The sequence below is a fragment of the Mustelus asterias genome, chromosome 15 (genome assembly GCF_964213995.1).
Source record: "Mustelus asterias chromosome 15, sMusAst1.hap1.1, whole genome shotgun sequence".
Lineage (NCBI taxonomy): Eukaryota > Metazoa > Chordata > Chondrichthyes > Carcharhiniformes > Triakidae > Mustelus > Mustelus asterias.
Window position 1 is genome coordinate 58,715,100 of NC_135815.1, and position 19,433 is coordinate 58,734,532.

The window sequence follows — 19,433 nt, forward strand, 5'->3', positions numbered from 1 at the left end:
TTTGCCTCAGACAGTGTCTGCTGTGTGTACATACACTCCCCATAGAATTCCTACAGTGCAGAAGGAGGCAATTCGGCCCATTGCGTGCAACAGCTAAGACCAGCCCCACCACCCCAACAATGCAATGTGAGAGATCATCTCGTCCCTAATTGTTTTCTGTTGGCTGTTTGATGGTTTTTGGAATTGTTTTTAGTTGCTGAAGTCTATAAGGTGTGGTGTGGCACGTGCTGAATGGTTTTAGCCTGACTGCGAGGATTCTGTATGACCACTTGCTTGCAGACATGGGTGCAGTAATAAGAAGCCCCTCAGACTACAGCATGTCAGAGAATGCACAGAGGAAAAAGGAGCAGATCAGGTTGCTTGAAGATCAAAGAGGAAGTGGGCATGAGAGGGAAAGATAGGCTCTTGGTAGAAATCCATGTTTGCCCAGAATGTTCAGGGAACAATTTTCTACTTAAACCTCAGCGACAAAGATGTGGTGAGAGTAACTGCCCTTGACATCAAGGCAACATTTGGCAAGTGTGGCATGCTGAACCATGGCAAAATTTGAAGTCAGAGGGAATTGGGGAAATCCTTCACTGCTTTTTATATTCCACTGAATCATACCAAGTACAAAGGACGATAATTGTGGTTGTTGAAGGCCAATCATCTCAGTCCCAAGGCTCTGGTGCAGGTGTTCCTCAGGGTAGTCCTAGGCTTAATCCTCTTCAGCTGCTTCATCAGTGGTCTTCCTTCTGTCATAAGATCAGAAGTGGAGAATGTTTGCTGATGACTGCATTGTGTTCAGTAGCATTTGAGTAGTACGTGTCCATATGGAGCAAGACCAGAACAACATTTGGGCTTGGGCTGGTAAGTGACAAATGTATTGCACCACGCAAATGACCATCACCAAGAAGAGAGAATCTAACCATCTCCCCTTAACATTGAACAATATTGTCATCACTGAATTCCCCATTGTCAACATCCTGGAGATTCATTGACCAGAAACTGAACTAAATACTCTGGCTATAAGAGCAGGTCAGAGACTGGGAATTCTGCATTAGCTAATTCACCCCTCGAATCCCTAAGATTTGTCCACCATCTGTAGGGCGCAAGTCAGGTGTAATAGAATGCCCTCCATAATGAGTGCAGCTCCAACAACATTCAGGAAGCTTGATGACATCCAGGACAAAGTAACCTGCTTGATCCATTGAAGAATCCCTACAAGGGGAAGGAGGCCATTCAGCCCATCAAATCTGCACTGACTCTCAAAGAGTATCTTACCCAGTCCCAGTATGTCAAACATTTCTGCTTCATGAAGAACGTTCTTACTGAAGTCTACTGCCTGAGGCAGCCATGATGGAAAGCTCAGGCCGTGGTTGGGATAGCATTGCCAGTGACTATATTCCTGACCTCGCATACTTTTGCCTCAGGCGGAAGCTGGCAATTATTTGTAACATCTCGTAGTTTGCTATCCATCGTTGCATAAAGGAGGTCACTGAGGCTCTATATTCCAAGAAAGCAGAATGTTTCATTTGCTATCTTGCAAGAGAAGTATGCAGAGTGAGAACGTATCTTGCTGAGAATTCCAGTTTTCCTTAGTGGTGAATGTCCTTAACTACATACACACCGCTTTGCTGGTGTCACATGTTAACTCTTGAGATATACTGAAATCAAAAGGGATTCACTCCCTCCGCATCCAGATCGTGTGCAACCATGATTTTGTCTTTAATCAGCTTTGTACATTTTTTGAGCTTGACTTCAGTGTATTTTTAACTGTCCTGGTGCTACTACAGAATGCTATACAAGTAATTGTTTTATGCCTGACACCCTAGAAGGCCTGGCTGGCTGGCTGACTAGCAGCAACAGGGGCACTGTCAAGAGTGGCAGGCCCCATTTGAGCACTGGTATCTATAGCCTTGGGTGGCAGCAGTCTGAGCTTGCATGATGACAACTGAACCTAGCATGAATTTGTCATATGAAATAATACAAGAAATGTATTGAAAGAGTAAACAAGGCTAATAAATTTTGAGTAATTCTCACAGCAATTTTGGAAAAACTATTCCATCCAGAGAGTAACATCTTTGATTTTGTAGAAGAGGATGAAATGTTTAAGGTTTCTTATGGAAATTGACATCTATTGAATCAATTTAAAGCAACTTGCATTGTATAGTAAGCTAGATCTTCTGTGTTACAAGGTCGGATGGCAGTTGAAAAATCTTGTTGCAAAACTTCGTGAAGATCCTGCAGGTGTGGTGCTTTTGTTGAAAAAACGGCCAGCGAACACGTGCAATTTTACCCCTGCTCCTCTGAAGAACATGCGCTGGAAGCCAGCAGCTGTGCAGGTAATAAATACATGACTAGAGAGTTTACAGATCCATTCTGAATGGTAGTATTTGCAGGTGCCAGTGCTTGGGCTTAATATTGTGCTAAGTGCTAGTCTAGTCATCTATATTATAGTGCTGTTTGTGGAATCTGCTGTATCCAAATTGGCTACTGCATTTCCTATATTAGCACAGTGTTTATGTTTCAAATCAGTTCATTGGCAGCGGAGTGCTTCAGGATATCATAAAGTCATGAAAAACACTCTATAAATTCAAGTTTGCTCTTTACTTGAGCTTCAGAGGGTTTATTTCTAATTAGGAAAGATCCTAAAACAATGCGATCAGAAAAAAAATGGCATTTATATAACTGATCTTATAGGGAATTGCAGATTCATTTTTAGTCCAATATTGTAGAAGGGGGCCATTCGGCCCATCAAATCTGCACTGACTCTCCGAAAGAGCATCTTGCCCAGGCCCAGTGTGTCAAAAGTTTCTGCTTCATAAAGAACCATGGGTGCAGTATAGAGAAACATTTTATGGTTAAAATTAATTGAATGTCAAATTATAATCAACAAGAGCAACTTTTAGAAAGTTTGAATTATTCTGAAGAAAAAGCGAATGTTAAAAGCTGTCCCACAGATGTGGAGAAAGTTGTGAAATGCTTCCTGTTCTTGGCTGACATCCAATCAGGAATTGACATAGAACAAGCCCCTGCTATTGATCTCCTTTAACCAAACTCCCTTATATCCCACTTTCTCCTCCTCGCTGCATGTAAAACAAGGTCCTGCCTTTAAAGAGTTTCTCACTGCTTTGTTTTTCTCTCCAGACCAGCCCTCCACAAACTGCAACTCCGTCAACAGCCAGCACGATGGAGATGACGCAAAAGAAAGAAAAACCTGCTATTAAGGATTTGTACATCCCACCACCACCAGCTGTTCCATATACTCCGCGGTATGAAAAACCCATGAAATCTCAGAACAAAAGGCTTCTTGTGTCATTAAAGCTGACACACACAACTGTAATGGATCCACACACAATATATATTTCACATTAGAAGCTGAGCATTAGTGATGAATTTGCAATAGCCATGAGAAAATTTGCAAAACTACAATGTTGTGAAAGTCAGATGCTACCAATTAACCATTTGGATATTTAGCCTTTTACTTTATCATGGTTAAAAGATGGTGCTGACTTGATCAGAGAGAGAGCCTGATCTGGATTCGAATTTGATCCTTTCCATTTGCTGCAGCCTGTAAACAAGAATGAAAAACTGGACAAAATTTGTTCTGTAACCCTGGCCTGCTGGTGCAGTGATAGAACACTATGCCATGACTTGGAAATGGTCCCCTTCACTCTCTGTGCAAAAGATATGCGAGATAATTTTAAAAAGGACAAGTATTGTGGGTAAAGGTTACACAATGTGATATCTAATTCATGTGCGTATTTCATTGATGGATCTCATTGTTTTTTGCTCCATAACATGACCTGGCTTCTTTAAGATTAACTTTGTAACTCTGTAGCTCTATTATAATGAATGCTGCATAAAACAGTCCATTTATTTTTTTAACCCATAAATTATAACCTGGGAATAGCTATGTTCATGTTTTTGAAAATTTCTTGTGACACTTCTAAACTTCATTCTTTGGGACTCCAACTACAGAAAACCAGGTTTGCGCTCTAATGTCCAATGTGCAGCTTGGGCCCTGTTAATAGTGTTTGACCATTAGCTGTGGCAACATGCCTTGAGCTGACACGGAGACCTGCTCAGAGTAAATAAGCTGAAACCATTGGCCTCGCAGGCCAATTGTGCTGTTGACGGTTGTTTAAAGTAGTTTGGCAGGGGGCAAGGAACCAGAATGAAACATTGGAGAGGCCAAACAAGCTGCAGGTAGACTGAGTGGGGCAAATTGCACTAGAATAGAGGGCTGGAGGAGTGGGAGAACAAATGGGGCGAGGAAGGTAAATGAGAGGCATCCTAAGATGGGTTTGATGTTCCTTTGCATTGTTGCATAAAAATAAGGCTGATGACTGCAGGCAGAGGTCACAACGTGAGATTATGACATGGTGCTCCTAAGAGAAGTGACTCAAGGGGAGATTTCTGAACTTAATATTCCGAGCCACAAGGTATTCACGAAAGAAAGCAAAGGGAAAAAAAGGGGAGCTCATTGTGGTGGGAGTTCAACATTGAAGAATAATAGTGCACTTGAAGGACCATAGACAGCCTATTTAGTTAAAGATAGGGGCTGTTACACAACTGGGTATATACTATAGTCCATCAAATAGTGGAAAGAAGATAGAGGAGCAAATTTATATAGGAGGACTTTCTTTATCACTGTTTCCAACCCAATGTAGAAGGAGTCTGTTATGAATCCAGCCTTGGAGGATGAATTGGAGCATGCTTCATAGGGGGAGCAGTCAGTGAGCAGTGATCATAATATCAGGTTTAGAATAATTATGGAAAGGGACAAGAATCAACCATAAAAATACTTATATGGAGGAGGATTAATTTCAGAGATTTGAAAAGGGATCTGGCCCAGGTGGATTTCACAAACAAAGGAGAGGGTGATAAACCCCAATAATTACAGGCCAGTTAACCTGAGAAATATTTAGAGAGATGAGCAATATTGATTGGCACTTGGAAAAATAATGGCTAATAAATGAAATTCTGCACAAAGTTGTGATAGACTCAATCATGTTGGACTGACTTGATCACGTTCTTTGAAGTAATCAAGAGTTGATGTTGGACTTCAAAATGTACTTCAACAAAGTTTCACTTGAGAGACTTGTTAGTAAAATTAAAGCTCACGAGTGCTAAGAGACAGTAGTTGTGGTTAAAGGTATAGCTAAGTGACAAAGAAAAAGGCAGTGTTGAATGATTGTTTATTAACTGGAAGGAAGTGTAAAGTAATGTTCCCAGGGGTCATCATTGGAACCACTGTTCTTTCCAATGCATACAAATGTCTTGGACAGAAGAACAAAAATGAAATTTAAAAATAAGAAGGATTGTATAAATTATTTTGGGGAGTGATTCGAAGGCTGGTAATAATTGGATTATTCTATCCAAGAACTGGCAGAGGCATTTTAGAAACATAGAAACCCTACAGTACAGAAAGAGGCCATTCGGCCCATCGAGTCTGCACCGACCACAATCCCACCCAGGCCCTACCCCCATATCCCTCCATATTTTACCCACTAATTCCTCTAACCTACACATCTCGGGACACTAAGGGCAATTTTTCGCATGGCCAATCAACCTAACCCGCACATCTTTGGACTGTGGGAGGAAACCGGAGCACCCGGAGGAAACCCACGCAGACACGAGGAGAATGTGCAAACTCCACACAGACAGTGACCCAAGCCGGGAATTGAACCCAGGTCCCTGGAGCTGTGAAGCAGCAGTGCTAACCACTGTGCTACCGTGCCGCCCCCATGATGGCCTCTGTTGCCTCTGTGGCCCCTGCTTGTAGCACTATCTAGAGTATCATTGGGAACTGGAAATTGCTGTATGATGTTTGAAAGTGGTGTGTGAGCCAAGCTACACAAACAGGAAAAGTCATACGTTTGTTTTCTTTTTGCCTATGCTGTCTTCACCTTTTCTGGCAATGAAATGCAATATTGGTATTGGCAACCTCTGTCAGAAGTATGAACAAAAACTTCCCAAAGGCTAGTTTTCTCTCCTCCTCCATCTCCTCCCACCAATTGCCTTTGCTGGAGTTATGAAGTGAAGACAAGGTGAACATGGCTATGAAACCCTATCCCATTGTTTCAAACCTTGCCATGCATATTGGAAAAACCACTGTGTGGGGACAGGGGGGGAAATAGAGATTTACCATAGCCCTTCATGTTGGGTGGCAGTGGGGGTTGGGTGGACTGGGTGGAAATTGTTGATATGTGAAACAATATATCTGCCAGTCAAAGAGCACATGTTCAATTTTGGGGGCCAAATTTCTATCTTTGCAGGCTCTTCTCAAGAGGACTCCCAGAGAATTACTAATCTGGGGTGAATTTGAAATTCACAGCATTCTGATTCTGACAGGTGAATTTTCTGTCTGAAACAATTTAACTTTAGGGCAGCTCTGGTACTAACATGCTAGATTCACTCGTGTCTCCAGCAGACAATACAGTTTGTCAATTCCTTCCATAGGCAAGTTGCTATGGGAAAGATGTATTGAGTTACATATCTTATAATGAAGCCTAAGGCCAGCAAGCAAGATGATACTCTGTGCATTTACTTGTGTCAACCTTCAGTTATCTGACTCCCCAAGATGAGATTTCTGTCTGGTTTTGTGGATATAGATTTGTTTTCTAAAGGTGTAAACCAAGAATGAGACACAGATTCCAGTTCAATAGGTTGGAACAAAAAATAAAATCATGTGATCTTTCGGCATCTGTGCAGCTAAAAGCCAGGTAGTTATCCTTTTTAATAGGAACATCCAAGTATATTGCTGTAGGAATATTATCCAACAAAAATGTAACAACTGGAACAGTAAAGTTGGATATTTCTTTCTATATAGTAAGTTTTCTCTAATTCCAAGATCATCATCTCTGCTTTCGGCAGGGTAATAACTATTCTCTTGAAATAGTGTTGAACAAATCTGTTCTAGTCGGTGCAAAATTGGAAATTTAAACACTCAGCATTGTGAATTGTAATTGGCACCTCTGTTCTGTAATTTCTATGCTTCTAATTTTGACTAGCAAAGACCTTGCTTTAGTAAAATATATACCAGCTGTACAGGTTTATAAAAAGTCATAATTGTTGCTTGGCAGGTAACCTTTCATTTTAATCTTATAAATTTAATTTGGCATGTTGGTCTAATCCTGCTTTCCACCCCCTCATCCCAAAACCCCCAACATAAGTAATTAAACTCAATCCATTTGAAACTGTCAGTGTATCTGTCACTACACAGATTTTCATGACTTCTGAGTACAGGGACTTTCCCATTAGTTTAGTTTCAATGGTTTTCAAACTTCGCTGTGCAAATAACTTCCTGCAACTATTGATACAGTCTGGGGATTCCCCTGCCATAACTTCTGAAAAATGGCAGGAAAACTATACTACTGTGGTATAGATTTCTAAAATGGCATTTGGCCAATTATTATTCAAGAATACAGTGTTCTTGGGACAGTGTTTGTGCCACACATGATACCGGTCCTCAGCAAGCAGACATTTGGTGATCTTGCACAGTTTGTAAACCTATGGGTGGGGTTTCACGGTTGCTCCTGCCCTGAGACTAGAAATTCCTGCCTGAGGTCAAAAGACCTTTAAATGGTCGTCAAATTTTCCATCTTGCCTGTGACAATTCCTCTGGAGGGCAGAACCAGAAAACTTAGTTCAGTGTCTTGATTATTAAGCTTGGCTGTTATACTTGAACTCTAGTCTGAACTTTGTGGGTTCAAACACAATGGCTGCTGTATTTACCTACACCCGGGTAATTACAAAGTGTAATTTCTTGTGTATAAAACACTTGTGATTTCTGAGATTCATCAGAGTACAATTAGAAATGCAAATTCTTTCTTTTCACTTGATTTTGTTGCTCAGTGTAACTCGTGGTATTTCAATAATTGAGCTAATCATGCTTTTTTTAAGCATTTGTTTCTGGGCCATCAATCCAATAATGCTTTCTCTTAACACTCAGGAATGACCAAGGTGACCTGGACTATGAGGCGGTCAGCAAGCAAGGACCACTCAGGCCTGTACCAAAGGGTTCGGAGTCGCCCAATTCTTTCCTTGATCAGGAATATCAGCGACGGCGGTTTACTATTGCAGAATATGATCAGTTGCCCCCATATGCATTTGAAGTGCCTAAACCCACCAGAATGAGGGACAAGACGCAATTATACGGTGTGTTCACTATTGTGCTTTCTGAAATTTAAGTGGTTAACTTTTTTGTTTCCTTCTCCGCCCCCTCTTGTTAGAGTTTCCCAAATTCCAATATGTTGGAAGTAGATACTCCTAACTCATTGGAGTGTTCAGCAGTGTTACTAAAGGTTGAGGTCTGCACAGATTGTATCCGACAGAATCTTCAATATAAGGTTTAGGTAATACCTTGGGCAGAATTCTACAGCCTCGCTCATCCCGAAACCATAAAATCCCGCCCGAGGTCAACGGACCTTTCCATGGTCCGCCCCTCGCCCACTCAGATTCCTGTGGTGGGTAGGATGGTAAAATTCTGGCCCTTAAGTTAACAGCAAATCTTAAAGACTGGATGTGACAAAGAAGCTTGATGGAGGTATGGCAGTGGTATTGTACTTGGATTTCCTTAAGGGCTTTGATCTTTCTCTGGAAAGACTGATCTGAAAAATGAAGCTAGTATTTGTGGAAATATTTTTAAATGCATATTGACTGATGGAGAGTAGTAGCATAGGGATTGTTCCTGAGCTGGAAGAGTGTTACCATTAGGATCTTTACAGGGGTTTGTTTTGGGACTTCTTTTGTTTAACATTTTTGCAAGTAAACTGGAGCTCTGAGTCTCAAGCAGAATGTCTTGATCTGCATGTTATGAAGCGAATAGACATTGATGACACCAAAGCTGGATAGAACAGGAAAATGTCAAATCTGTTTGGCAATTGGACAGGTAGCAGATGAAATTCAGTGTAGAGAAATAGAAAGCATGTCACATGCGGACAGAAAATCCAAGAGACATTCATTGGGAAAAAAATAATTTGCATACAAAGAAGAGATCTGTGTGGTGCTGATTGACAATAAATTGAAGCTGTTGCAACAATCCTTGGTGGTAGTGAGTTAAAAAAAATGTTTAAACAATGTATGAAAAGATCAAAATTGAGCCAAAATAGTGAAGGAATTGTGCCACTTTCTAAATCACAGCTTCACTCAAAATTTTGTTTACAAAGTAACCTGCAACTTGTTGGAGACCCCTCATTGTTGAGATACGTCCCAGCTGTAATTAAGTTCTTCTTCACTGGGTCCTTTTCTGATACAGGATCGACCGTAGAACTGGCAGTTCATGATGTTGGTACTTGGGGAAAACTCTGCAGCTGCTCCACTTCTGGTCTTCTTACTGACACATTGGACATTGCAAAATTGGTGTAGATACTGTTTAAAACATGCTGAAGCAAATTTCAGTGCTTACTGCCACATGGGTCAGTTGGCTGCATGTTTTCCAGGGAAGGTAGTCGGCAATGCAGAAGTTCGTAAGGCTCTTTTTTTTTAAAGATGACCTTGTATCACTTATACTGAGAATCCTGACGGTGCTTACCCTGAAACAGTTCCCCATAAAAAATCTGCTTGGGGATTCTATAACTGCCCTACTACATTTACTGCAGTACAGAAATGATATAGTAGCTATTGAAACAACATAGAAGAAAGCAACCAGAATGATGAGGCATCAGATTATGAAGCACAGTTAGGTAAATCCGAGCAAGAAACCTAGTAGACCTTATTCTCAACAATCTACCTATTACAAATGCATCTGTCCATGACAATCTTGATAGGAGTGACCATCTCACAGTCCTCATGAAGACAAAGTCGCATTTGAACACTGAACATATAACATCTATCGTGATGTGTGGCACTGCCACTGTGCTAACTGGGATACATTGGGAAAGACCCTGCAACTCAAAACTGAGCAACCCGGAGGCATTTAGGCCATCAGCAGCAGAATTTAACTACAATCTATAACCTCATGGCCCGGCATACCCCTCACTCTACCATGACGATCAAGCCAAATTGTCCAAATTTGGAGCACTTGGAATTTCAGCTTAAACTGGATATGCAATGGGACAGATTCTCTGATTTTTATTTCTATTAACAATATGACTGGCATACGCCAACCGTATTGCCAATCAAATCATCTTGCACTCATGCAAGTAAAAAAAAATTTGGCAAAGATCATTTTTCCAATAAATACATATTGTTCAACTTTTTATTTTGGGAGATGACTACTGTTATAATTGTGTACCAGCCTGGCAATATGTTGCCACACAAACTTATTTTATGGCTGCAACAAGAGCTTATAATCAACCCCCCCCCCCCCCCCCCCCCCCCCCCCCCCAATTAGTATCACGAAACTAGCATTATCTGGTCATAAACATATTGCTGTTGTGGGAGCTAGCTGTGTAAATTGGCTGCTGTGTTTCCTACATCACAACATTAACTACACATCAAAAGTACTTAACTAGCTGTAAAACACTTTGAGATATCGTGGTCATGAACACATTATATAAATGCAAGTTTTCTTGTAAGAAATTAAAGAAAGGACCCACCTGTCCTTTCAGATGGAGATAAATGATCCCACAGCACCATTTTGGAGTAGCAGAGCTCTCCCAAAGTTTTAGCCAAGATTTATCCCTCAAAACCTTGACGAACATCACTAAAATAGATTACCTTTGGTATTGTCCAGTTAAAATCTGCAGGTCTTCATAGAAATCATAGAAACCCTACAGTGCAGAAGGAGGCCATTCGGCCCATCGAGTCTGCACCGACCACAATCCCTCCCAGGCCCTACCCCCACATATTTACCTGCTAATCCCTCTAACCTACGCATCTCAGGACTCTAAGGGGCAATTTTTAACCTGGCCAATCAACCTAACCCGCACATCTTTGGACTTGCAGTTCTGAGATGATATTGGCTGCTGCATTATGCTGCCTGCACTCCAAACATATTTCATTGTCTATAAGGCGCGCTTTGGAATCTCCTGAAGTTGTGAAAGGTGTTGCATCAGTTTAAGGCTTTCTTTAAAATTGCATTTTCTAAACTTGGAACCTAACAATATTTGGTCTACATCAGCAACTGGACACTTGCCAAAATGGAATGTAGAAACTGTAACAAAACTGTGTGCCATGTTTGGGAGTCAGTTTCAAGGTTACACTGAAATCTGAAGATTTTTATCAAGCAGCTTGAACTTGGATCTTACACTTGGGTTAAGTTATCCAAAATCTACTCCCAAGGCAAGCTTTTTAAGTTACTCCCGAGATTATTTCATATAATTTAATTGCAGATTTATTTCTTAAAAGTCTAAAATTTACTAGCTGAATTTTTGAAACTGGACTTCAAACCCCATCTTGAACTTGAGGATGTTTGACTCTTTCAGGAAGTAGTATACTCAGAAATGTAACATGTTATGTTATTAATAGGAAGACCACGACCTCTGTCGATGCCAGTGAGTGGCAGCTGGATGGGTGCAGTTGAAGCTTGTTCAAGGCCCAGAATGGAAGGCAGGAAAGGTTTGTCAAAAACTATGGTCATCTTTGATCTGTTTACTTAATTTGTTTACGATGTTTAAGGAGTATTCCGATATTCTCATGATACTGTGTACAGTTCTAGTCAACTGTGTACAGTTCTGGTCACCCTATTATAGAAAGGATATTGTTAAGCTAGAAAGAGTGCAGAAAAGATTTACTAGAATGCTATTGGGACTTGATGGTTTTAGTTATGAGAGGCTGGATAGACTGGGGCTTTTTTCCATGGAGTTTAGGAGACTTAGGTGATCTTGTAGAGATCTATAAAAGAATGGGGGACATAGATAAGGTAGATAGTCAACATCTTTTCCCAAAGATAAGGGAGTCTAAATCTAGAGAGCAAAGGTTTAAGGTGAGGGGGGGAGAGGTACAAAAGGGTCCAGAGGGACAACTTTTTCACTGAGGGTGGCGAGTGTCTGGGGCGAGCTACCAGAGGCAGTAGTAGAGGTGGGTACAATTTTGTCTTTTAAAAAGCATTTGGACAGTTAGATGAGTAAGTTGGGTATAGAGGGATATGGGCCAAACACGGGAAATTGGGACGAGCTTGGAGTTTAAAAACTGGGTGGTATGGACAAGTTGGGCCAAAGGACCTGATTCCATGTTGTAAATCTCCATGACTCTTTCAAATTGTTTTTGTTTAGCTCACCACAGGGGCAAACTGCACACTCTGTAGAACTGTTTGTTTAATATTTGCTTCCCGGTATTTATTTTGGTGTGATGGCAGGCCTTGGGAAATGGATATATTTCCTGCACCTCTCATCTCAGCAACTCGATCAATATTAGGAATGCATTTTTCTGTCCATGGTGAAGGAATGTTCAGTACGTTTGCACTTGCCCATAGAGCCTGAGCTTTTGAACTCAAGTTTGTGAGCCAACCATCCAAAAAGCCTCTGCACAAAATCTGAGACGTATGTGAACAGGGCAAGCAACTATGCATCTCCTTAACCAATCAGTTGAAGAGCAGCACAGAATGTGAACCAGGAAACTTCATTTATAACAAACCTAAAATACTGTGGATGCTAAAAATCTGAAACCAAAATTGAAAATTCTGGGCATTCTCAGCATATCATAGATCTGAAACGTTAACTGTGTGTCTTTCTCCATACTTGGTTCCAGACTTGCTGTGTAACTTCAGTCAGAATTTTGCGTGCAATGTCAAATCGAGCAGATAAAGTAAAATGGGGAGGGAGAGAAAGATTAGAGTAAGAGAGATAAAAGATAAGAAATGTTGATTTTTAAAAAAGAGCAGTCTTCAGCAATAATTCAAAACTGAAGAAATGAAACTCTACACCTGTAAAATATTTAATTTTCAGTGCCAACGAGAAAGGGAAAGCCATAATTCTTTGAGAAGTTTAGTTCATATATATATATCAGGCAAGTACAATAATTTCATGCTGTTCCATGTATTTCAATGCTGAATTTCTTGGCATCTGGGATAGCAACTTCCTGATGCTGTCTGATTTCCATGTAAATAACGGTGAATGATATTTCCCTGGCCATTAATTCCATGGCAACTTCCAACCTACATAAAGGAGCATTCCATGAAGTTGCCTTGTTTTTCAATAGAAAAAGTTCTAGTCAAATCTTTTGGAAACAGTAAATAACTTGGAAAAGGGGCCTTTCTGCAAATATCTCACAGTTCCCCAATCACACTTGATGTGCACACTATGCCTATAAGTTAGTCCTAGGCCAGAATCTTATGGAGATGGTGGGGATCTCGGCCTCTGACTAGAGGGCTGGCGAGAACCATGCATCGCCTCTTTCCAGGAAATGGCCCTCCACATCAAATGGTACTCAGGCATAGCTTTTCCCTAGGAGCAAGGACCCTAGGGCAGAAGTCCTGCCCCCTGAGAGCTGCTGGCCAATCAAAGGCCAACAACTCTATTCGACAGCAGCATCAACAGGGAGGTGGTGGCTGCTGCCGCTGTGACACCTATAAGATCTAGAATCGTTACTGGTTCCCAGGCCACAGGTGAATGGAGGGCTAGGATGTTGTGGTAAGGGGATGTTCAGCTGTAAGGGCGGCAGGGAGGGGGGAGTGGCTCGCAGTAATTGCACCTCTCCCTTCCCAATGCCATGTCTGTCGATCAGGCATGAGTGCCTTTGAATAGGGGTAATACCAGCAGCAACAGAATGATGCCCTTAAATGGATATTAATTGGTCACTGAGGGGCCTCAATTGGTGGCAAGGCCTGAAGGCTTTTTATGAGCCTTCTCATCCCAAACATAATCGGGGTGGACGTGGAAAGATGGCGGGTCTCCACCACCAAACCCACCATGAGGCAGGGCAGAAGATTCTGGCCCTTGAGTTCTCTAAAATCAATGGGTTTATGGTTTTTCTTGACTAAGTAGCTTGGAGAACATCTGTCGCTGCTCTAAATTTTCCTTTCTCTGGCAACATAACTGGTTGCTGTCACCATTAAACGGACAGGCTTAAAGTCAGGAACTCTGAGCTTGGGTCGCAGCATGTGCAAGGATCCTTCCAACCTACCCAGGTGTTGATTTTAAAAGCATGCAACATGAACTGTCAAAGGAATAAAATGAGCTAAAGGAACATGTATGAATCCAAGACTTCTATATTGTGTAACTTGAGTATTGCTGGAAAAAGACATTTTGTTCAAGCTTTTCATCTTGCACTCATCAGGACAATCTGATGAATACCAATGTCAGGGGAAATCAGGACTTTACTGTTTGAGCAGAGAGTGCTGATTAGTTGACAAGTGGAATCTGGCAGAGGTGTTGCCATGGAAAATGCATCAGTTAATGGCGACTGACTGTTAACTGCCAAGCATTGTTTGAAGATTAACCTAGACAGCTTAATTCTGGTCAAGGCATTGCCCTGAGGAATGAACCAGTGAATGGCTATCACTTTTATTTTAAGCTGAAATACATGTTCTCTGTCTGCAAAGAACAAGGCCCTGTGTATTAATATATGTAGCTTTCAGCAATACTCGGGTTCTGTAGTCCCAAATGACTATTCTGTAACCTGTTTATTCATCAAGATTCCTTAACTTCTCAGTTCTAAAAGAGCTAAAACAATCTTTTTCAGGAGAGGACTACCTCTATAGGTACTTCAGCAATGAAAGAATTCCACCAATCAATGAAGATTGTGTTGCGACACACATTTCTAGACCAGCAGTTGGTAGACACTCTGGAAGGGCTGTAACTGGGAGATATTCTGTCGGCCCTGAACTACACAACAGAATGACATTCCCCAGTCATCAAGATGGACCCAAAAAAAGTTCAAATTCACCGGAAAAAAACTCACTGGAACACTCATCACCGGTTAGTTGGATTACAAGATTTAAGCTATTAACTCACTGAATTTTATATTTTTTGCCAATCATTTCATACTTGTGTCCAAGATCAGTGCACTAAGCTACATGTTTTATCATCTTGTGATGCTACAACTGAGAAAAATACAGGTCGAGTGACTTGTGTGTTTTTACATAAGTTAACTTTAAATCTGTGTCCCAGGAGATTTCTGTTAAATGGTGCCTTACGCTGTGACTAAAATGGTTGCAAATGCAATCTAATTTTCTCCATTTGATTTGACTTTATAATTACCTTTTAATAAATGTGCAGTGTCGTTGTGCAAACACTTTGTTTCTCTGGAGATCCTGAGCAAAGATTTTAAGTTACTCAGAGTATTAAGTGTATGGGCTGAACAATATAAAAGGATTCTGCACCATCTTTCTAAATTTAGCTCCAGGCTAAGTTAATAGGTGCACATCCTCCTTGAATAGTGAATGCAATTCAAGGTTAACTCATGTTGTTCATATCATTAAAATTACTGAAAACAGGGCAACAGTGTACATTGTGTTACAAATACTATTCTTTTGATATGTGGAAATGTATATAGAAAATGTTGAAGTAATGCTTAATTCACCAAGAAGCCCATTTGTTCTGAGTATTTCAATGCTCCTCCTGTGATTGACAAAGCAAGCTCATTGTACTTGAGACAAGGTGTCTCATCTATGCACCTATGATTTGGAATCTGTAGAATCTTTTACAATATCTGATCCCAAATCACATTTATTGCTGAATAGTTGCAAAACTTAGCCAAACCTTTAATGGAATGCATTTTCGACTCTTAAGGGCTTAACTAACTGGTAGCACAAAGCAAGGCTGGATTGGGTATTAAGATCCATGCATTTGTAGTGTTTCTTCACTTAACAAGTAATCATTGACATCTGTGTTATCCCTTGAGAGAGATGGAGTTCATGCTTACTGATTATGTAACCATCTAGTCTAACCCTGCTTTCCAGCTCTAGACCCACTGTTATAGGTTACAGCACATCAAGTGCGTATCCAAGTACTTTTTAAATGTTTTGAGGGTTTCTGGCTCTTGCCATTCTTTCAGCCAATGAATTCCAGATTTCTACCAACTTCTGGGTGGAAATATTTCTCCTCAAGTTCCTTGCAAGGTCCTACCTCTTGATGCCAAATCTATGTCTGTAAACGTCTTAATTATACCTCCCATACTTTCCAAATCATTGATATATACCATAAAAAACAAGGCGTCCAGTTCTGAACCACACTGGAAGCAGCCTTTCGGAGGTCCTGCTGACAGAGCAACTTTCATCCTATCGCTCTGCAAGTTCAGAGTTCCCTTACTTTTTATTCCAATATGTTGCCCCCCTCAATTGCTTCATTGAAGTTTGTAATCTGAGGCTAATTCTGATAGATGGGTATTACTGCCCTTGGATTTCTCCTTTGTGGTATGTTTGGCACAGCCTCGTTGAAACCATTCTTAGAATAGGGTGAATTAGCACTATTATTTTGAAAAGCAATCATTTACAAGTGGAATTCATGGTTGTGGTTATCTCCATTCTGCATGTTTGGGCCATTATGGAGCAACTTCACCATTTCACCTGTAGTTGACTCAAGTCCAAGTCAGCCATCATGGTTTTATAAGAGGCTGGTGTTTCTGGATGTATGAATCAAAGGCATTGAAGTTATTTGATGGACCATTTGTTTTTGTTTTCTTTAGCCAAAGGTACCTGAAGAACTGTGATCATGGAAATTCGATATTCAAATTTCAGTTCCTCAGAAGGTCATTGATTATCCTAAGTTGTGACTAATGTCTGCTCATTCCCAGCTCTTAAAGACCACAATCAAAATGTTGCTCTGGAAGAGTATGATGCACTGCATGACATAATTTTCTTTAAAAAAAACTCTTATTCCTTTCCATTATTTAACGTGCAGCCACTTCAGCAGTGAAGTAATTGGACTGTACAAGTATGTGGAGAAATTTTATAAAACAGAATGATCACAACCAAAGTTTAGTGGCTGCTCACTTGACTTATTAAGCCAATGAGTTCCTCTTCATATAGAGCACTCGCTTAGCTTTGTACAGGCATCTCCAGTGATGTGAATGGAAAAATATATCATATAATGAAACAAAGCCACTGTATAATTCTGGTTAGTAAAGATGGTGTGGGCCTCTATAATGGTGACTATAAGAGTTACAAGCTTAAAGGATTTAGTCTGGAAGTGCGGCTAAGAAATGGGACTTAAACCTGCATATGCAATTTACTTGCCAAATAGACAATTGTGCATCTGGAGACTGGATTGTGTAGATTTACAACTATTTGGATGTTAATAGAGTATTTAAATATATATATATATATAATATGCTTTACAGTTTTGTTTTAACTTGTATTAATGTACAAATATTCAAAAGGTCTACCATGGCTATCAGTGTATAAACTATTCTGTATTGATAGAAACACTGAGTACAATGACATCCCCAATTGCTTAAATTGGCAACATTTGCACAAGAAAGGCATACCAGTATTTATACGCAGAGTTTCTGACTGTCTATAATTTTTTCCACTTCTCCCCAACAAATTCAGTTTTAAGATTTCTAGGGGAGGGGACATGTTTATTGTAGCTGTTTCAGGGAGCCACTGTCTATTTGCATTTCTGCGTTTTAAAATACTGAAATATTTACTGAGTTGAAATGTAGTTCAGTGTTTAAAATATCGTTTTGAAAGATTATCGTACTTCAAAATGTAAATAACTGTAACATGACTGCCTTTGTTTAAAACTGATTGTTAAAACTTACAGGATTACCGATTAAAGGTGCAGTTTTTTTCACAAACTGTGTAATTCTTCATTTATTGCGTGCTATAATTGTGAGGATGTTCTAACCTGTGAAGAGTTGGTTCGGTATTGTAAAATCCCTAGGTTAGATTTGTGATACCTAATCAAATTTATTTTTATCATAGATTCAGGTGTTCCACTGCATGACTGAAATAGCTGCAAACAATGATGAGTGGAGTTCCTCAGGCAGATTGAATGTGGGCTCTGTTGGTGCAAAACCTTGCCTACTAACAGCAAAAAGAATGTGAACTGCCCATGAGTTTGCAATTTATGCTGCCAACAGTTCATGTACTTCAAAAATTAGCATAATTTTTTTTTTAATGTTTCCGTACTAAATGGCTTGTTCTATATAAAGTTAAAGTTTATTTATTAATCACAAGTAGGCTTACATTAACACTGCAATGAAGTTACTGTGAAAATCCCCAAGTCATTACACTCGCGCCTGTTCGGGTACACTGAGGGAGAATTTAACATGGCCAATGCGCCTAACCTAACCTATATAATGCATACAATAATTGAGATTAGATTAAATGGGGAAAAAACTGCAAATGCTGAAAAATTTAATATGTATAGGTAGGTCATGGCATTCACACGGGTAATGTTTTCGAGGATATGACATGTGCTTGATTTGGGCCAAAGTGGAATCCAAAAAGTATAATGGGTCACCATAATTAAAAATGAACCATAAGAATTCATAATCACAACACAATCTTTCATTCATAATTGATCACTTTGATAATTAGAATAAATAAAACTTAAACTTGTATATTTTACATGTTTATTTACCTTTTATTCTTTTCAATTGGTATCCACACGCTTATTTGATTTACTATTGTCACATGTATAGAGTGGTAAGTATGCATAGAGTGAAAAGTATTGTTTCTTGCGTGCTATACAGACAAAGCATACCGTTCATAGAGAAGGAAACGAGAGAGTGCAGAATGTAGTGTTACAGTCATAGCTAGGGTGTAGACAAAGATCAACTTAATGTAAGGTAAATCCATTCAAATGTCTGACAGCAGCAAGGAAGAAGCTGTTCTTGAGTCAGTTGGTACGTGGCCTCAGACTTTTGTATCTTTTTCCCGAAGGAAGAAGGTGGAAGGGAGAATGTCCGGGGTGTGAGGGGTCCTTAATTATGCTGGCTGCTTTGCCGAGGCAGTGGGAAGTGTAGACAGAGTCAATGGATGGGAGGCTGGTTTGCAAAGATTGGGCTACATTCATGACCTTTTGTAATTTCTTGCGGTCTTGGGCAGAGCAGGAGCCAGACCAAGCTGTGATACAACCAGAAAGAATGCTTCCTATGGTACATCTGTAAAAGTTGGTGAGAGTCGTAGCTAATATGTCAAATTTCCTTCGTCTTCTGAGAAAGTAGAGGCGTTGGTGGGCTTTCTTAACTATAGTGTCAGCATGGGGGACCAGGACAGGTTGTTGGTGATCTGGACACCTAAAAACTTGAAGCTCTCGACCCTTCTTCGTCCCCGTTGATGTGGACGTGACATGTTTGCGTGATGGATTGGGCTACATTCGTGACATTTTATAGCTCCTTGCGGTCTTGGGCAGAACAGGAACCATACCAAGCTGTGATACAACCAGAAAGAATGCTTTCTATGGTGCATCTGTAAAAGTTTTATAAAAATTTACAATGAAATCATGTCATTAATATCTCCAGGATTATACTTTGGTTTTGTATTTTTGGATTTTGCCTTTGAAAATCTAGGATTGGCTTTTACACAAGGTGCATGAAAAATTGTTTTTTTTAGGCCCAATATCATGGGGTTAACTGGTGATCCATTTGTGGTATATAGTGGAACAATTAGCTTTTGT

The 19,433-nt window shown here is 40.2% G+C and overlaps 1 protein-coding gene across 3 annotated transcripts in view; it reads left to right on the forward strand.

Annotated features, from left to right (window-relative positions):
• Window positions 1-17,607, forward strand: part of cnksr3 (cnksr family member 3) — a 136,364-nt gene extending 118,757 nt beyond the window's left edge. Inside the window, exons 9-14 of one of the 3 annotated variants that reach the window (XM_078229946.1) lie at window positions 2,178-2,324; window positions 3,130-3,254; window positions 7,940-8,145; window positions 11,398-11,487; window positions 14,551-14,786; window positions 16,495-17,607. In XM_078229946.1, coding sequence (XP_078086072.1) covers window positions 2,178-2,324; window positions 3,130-3,254; window positions 7,940-8,145; window positions 11,398-11,487; window positions 14,551-14,786; window positions 16,495-16,518 — 828 coding nt within the window. In that variant the 3' untranslated portion in view covers window positions 16,519-17,607. Of the gene's footprint in view, window positions 1-2,177; window positions 2,325-3,129; window positions 3,255-7,939; window positions 8,146-11,397; window positions 11,488-14,550; window positions 15,098-16,494 lie in introns of those variants that run through there. The other 2 variants (XM_078229945.1, XM_078229947.1) reach the window with 2 other exon arrangements.
• Window positions 17,608-19,433: the final 1,826 nt, after the last annotated feature.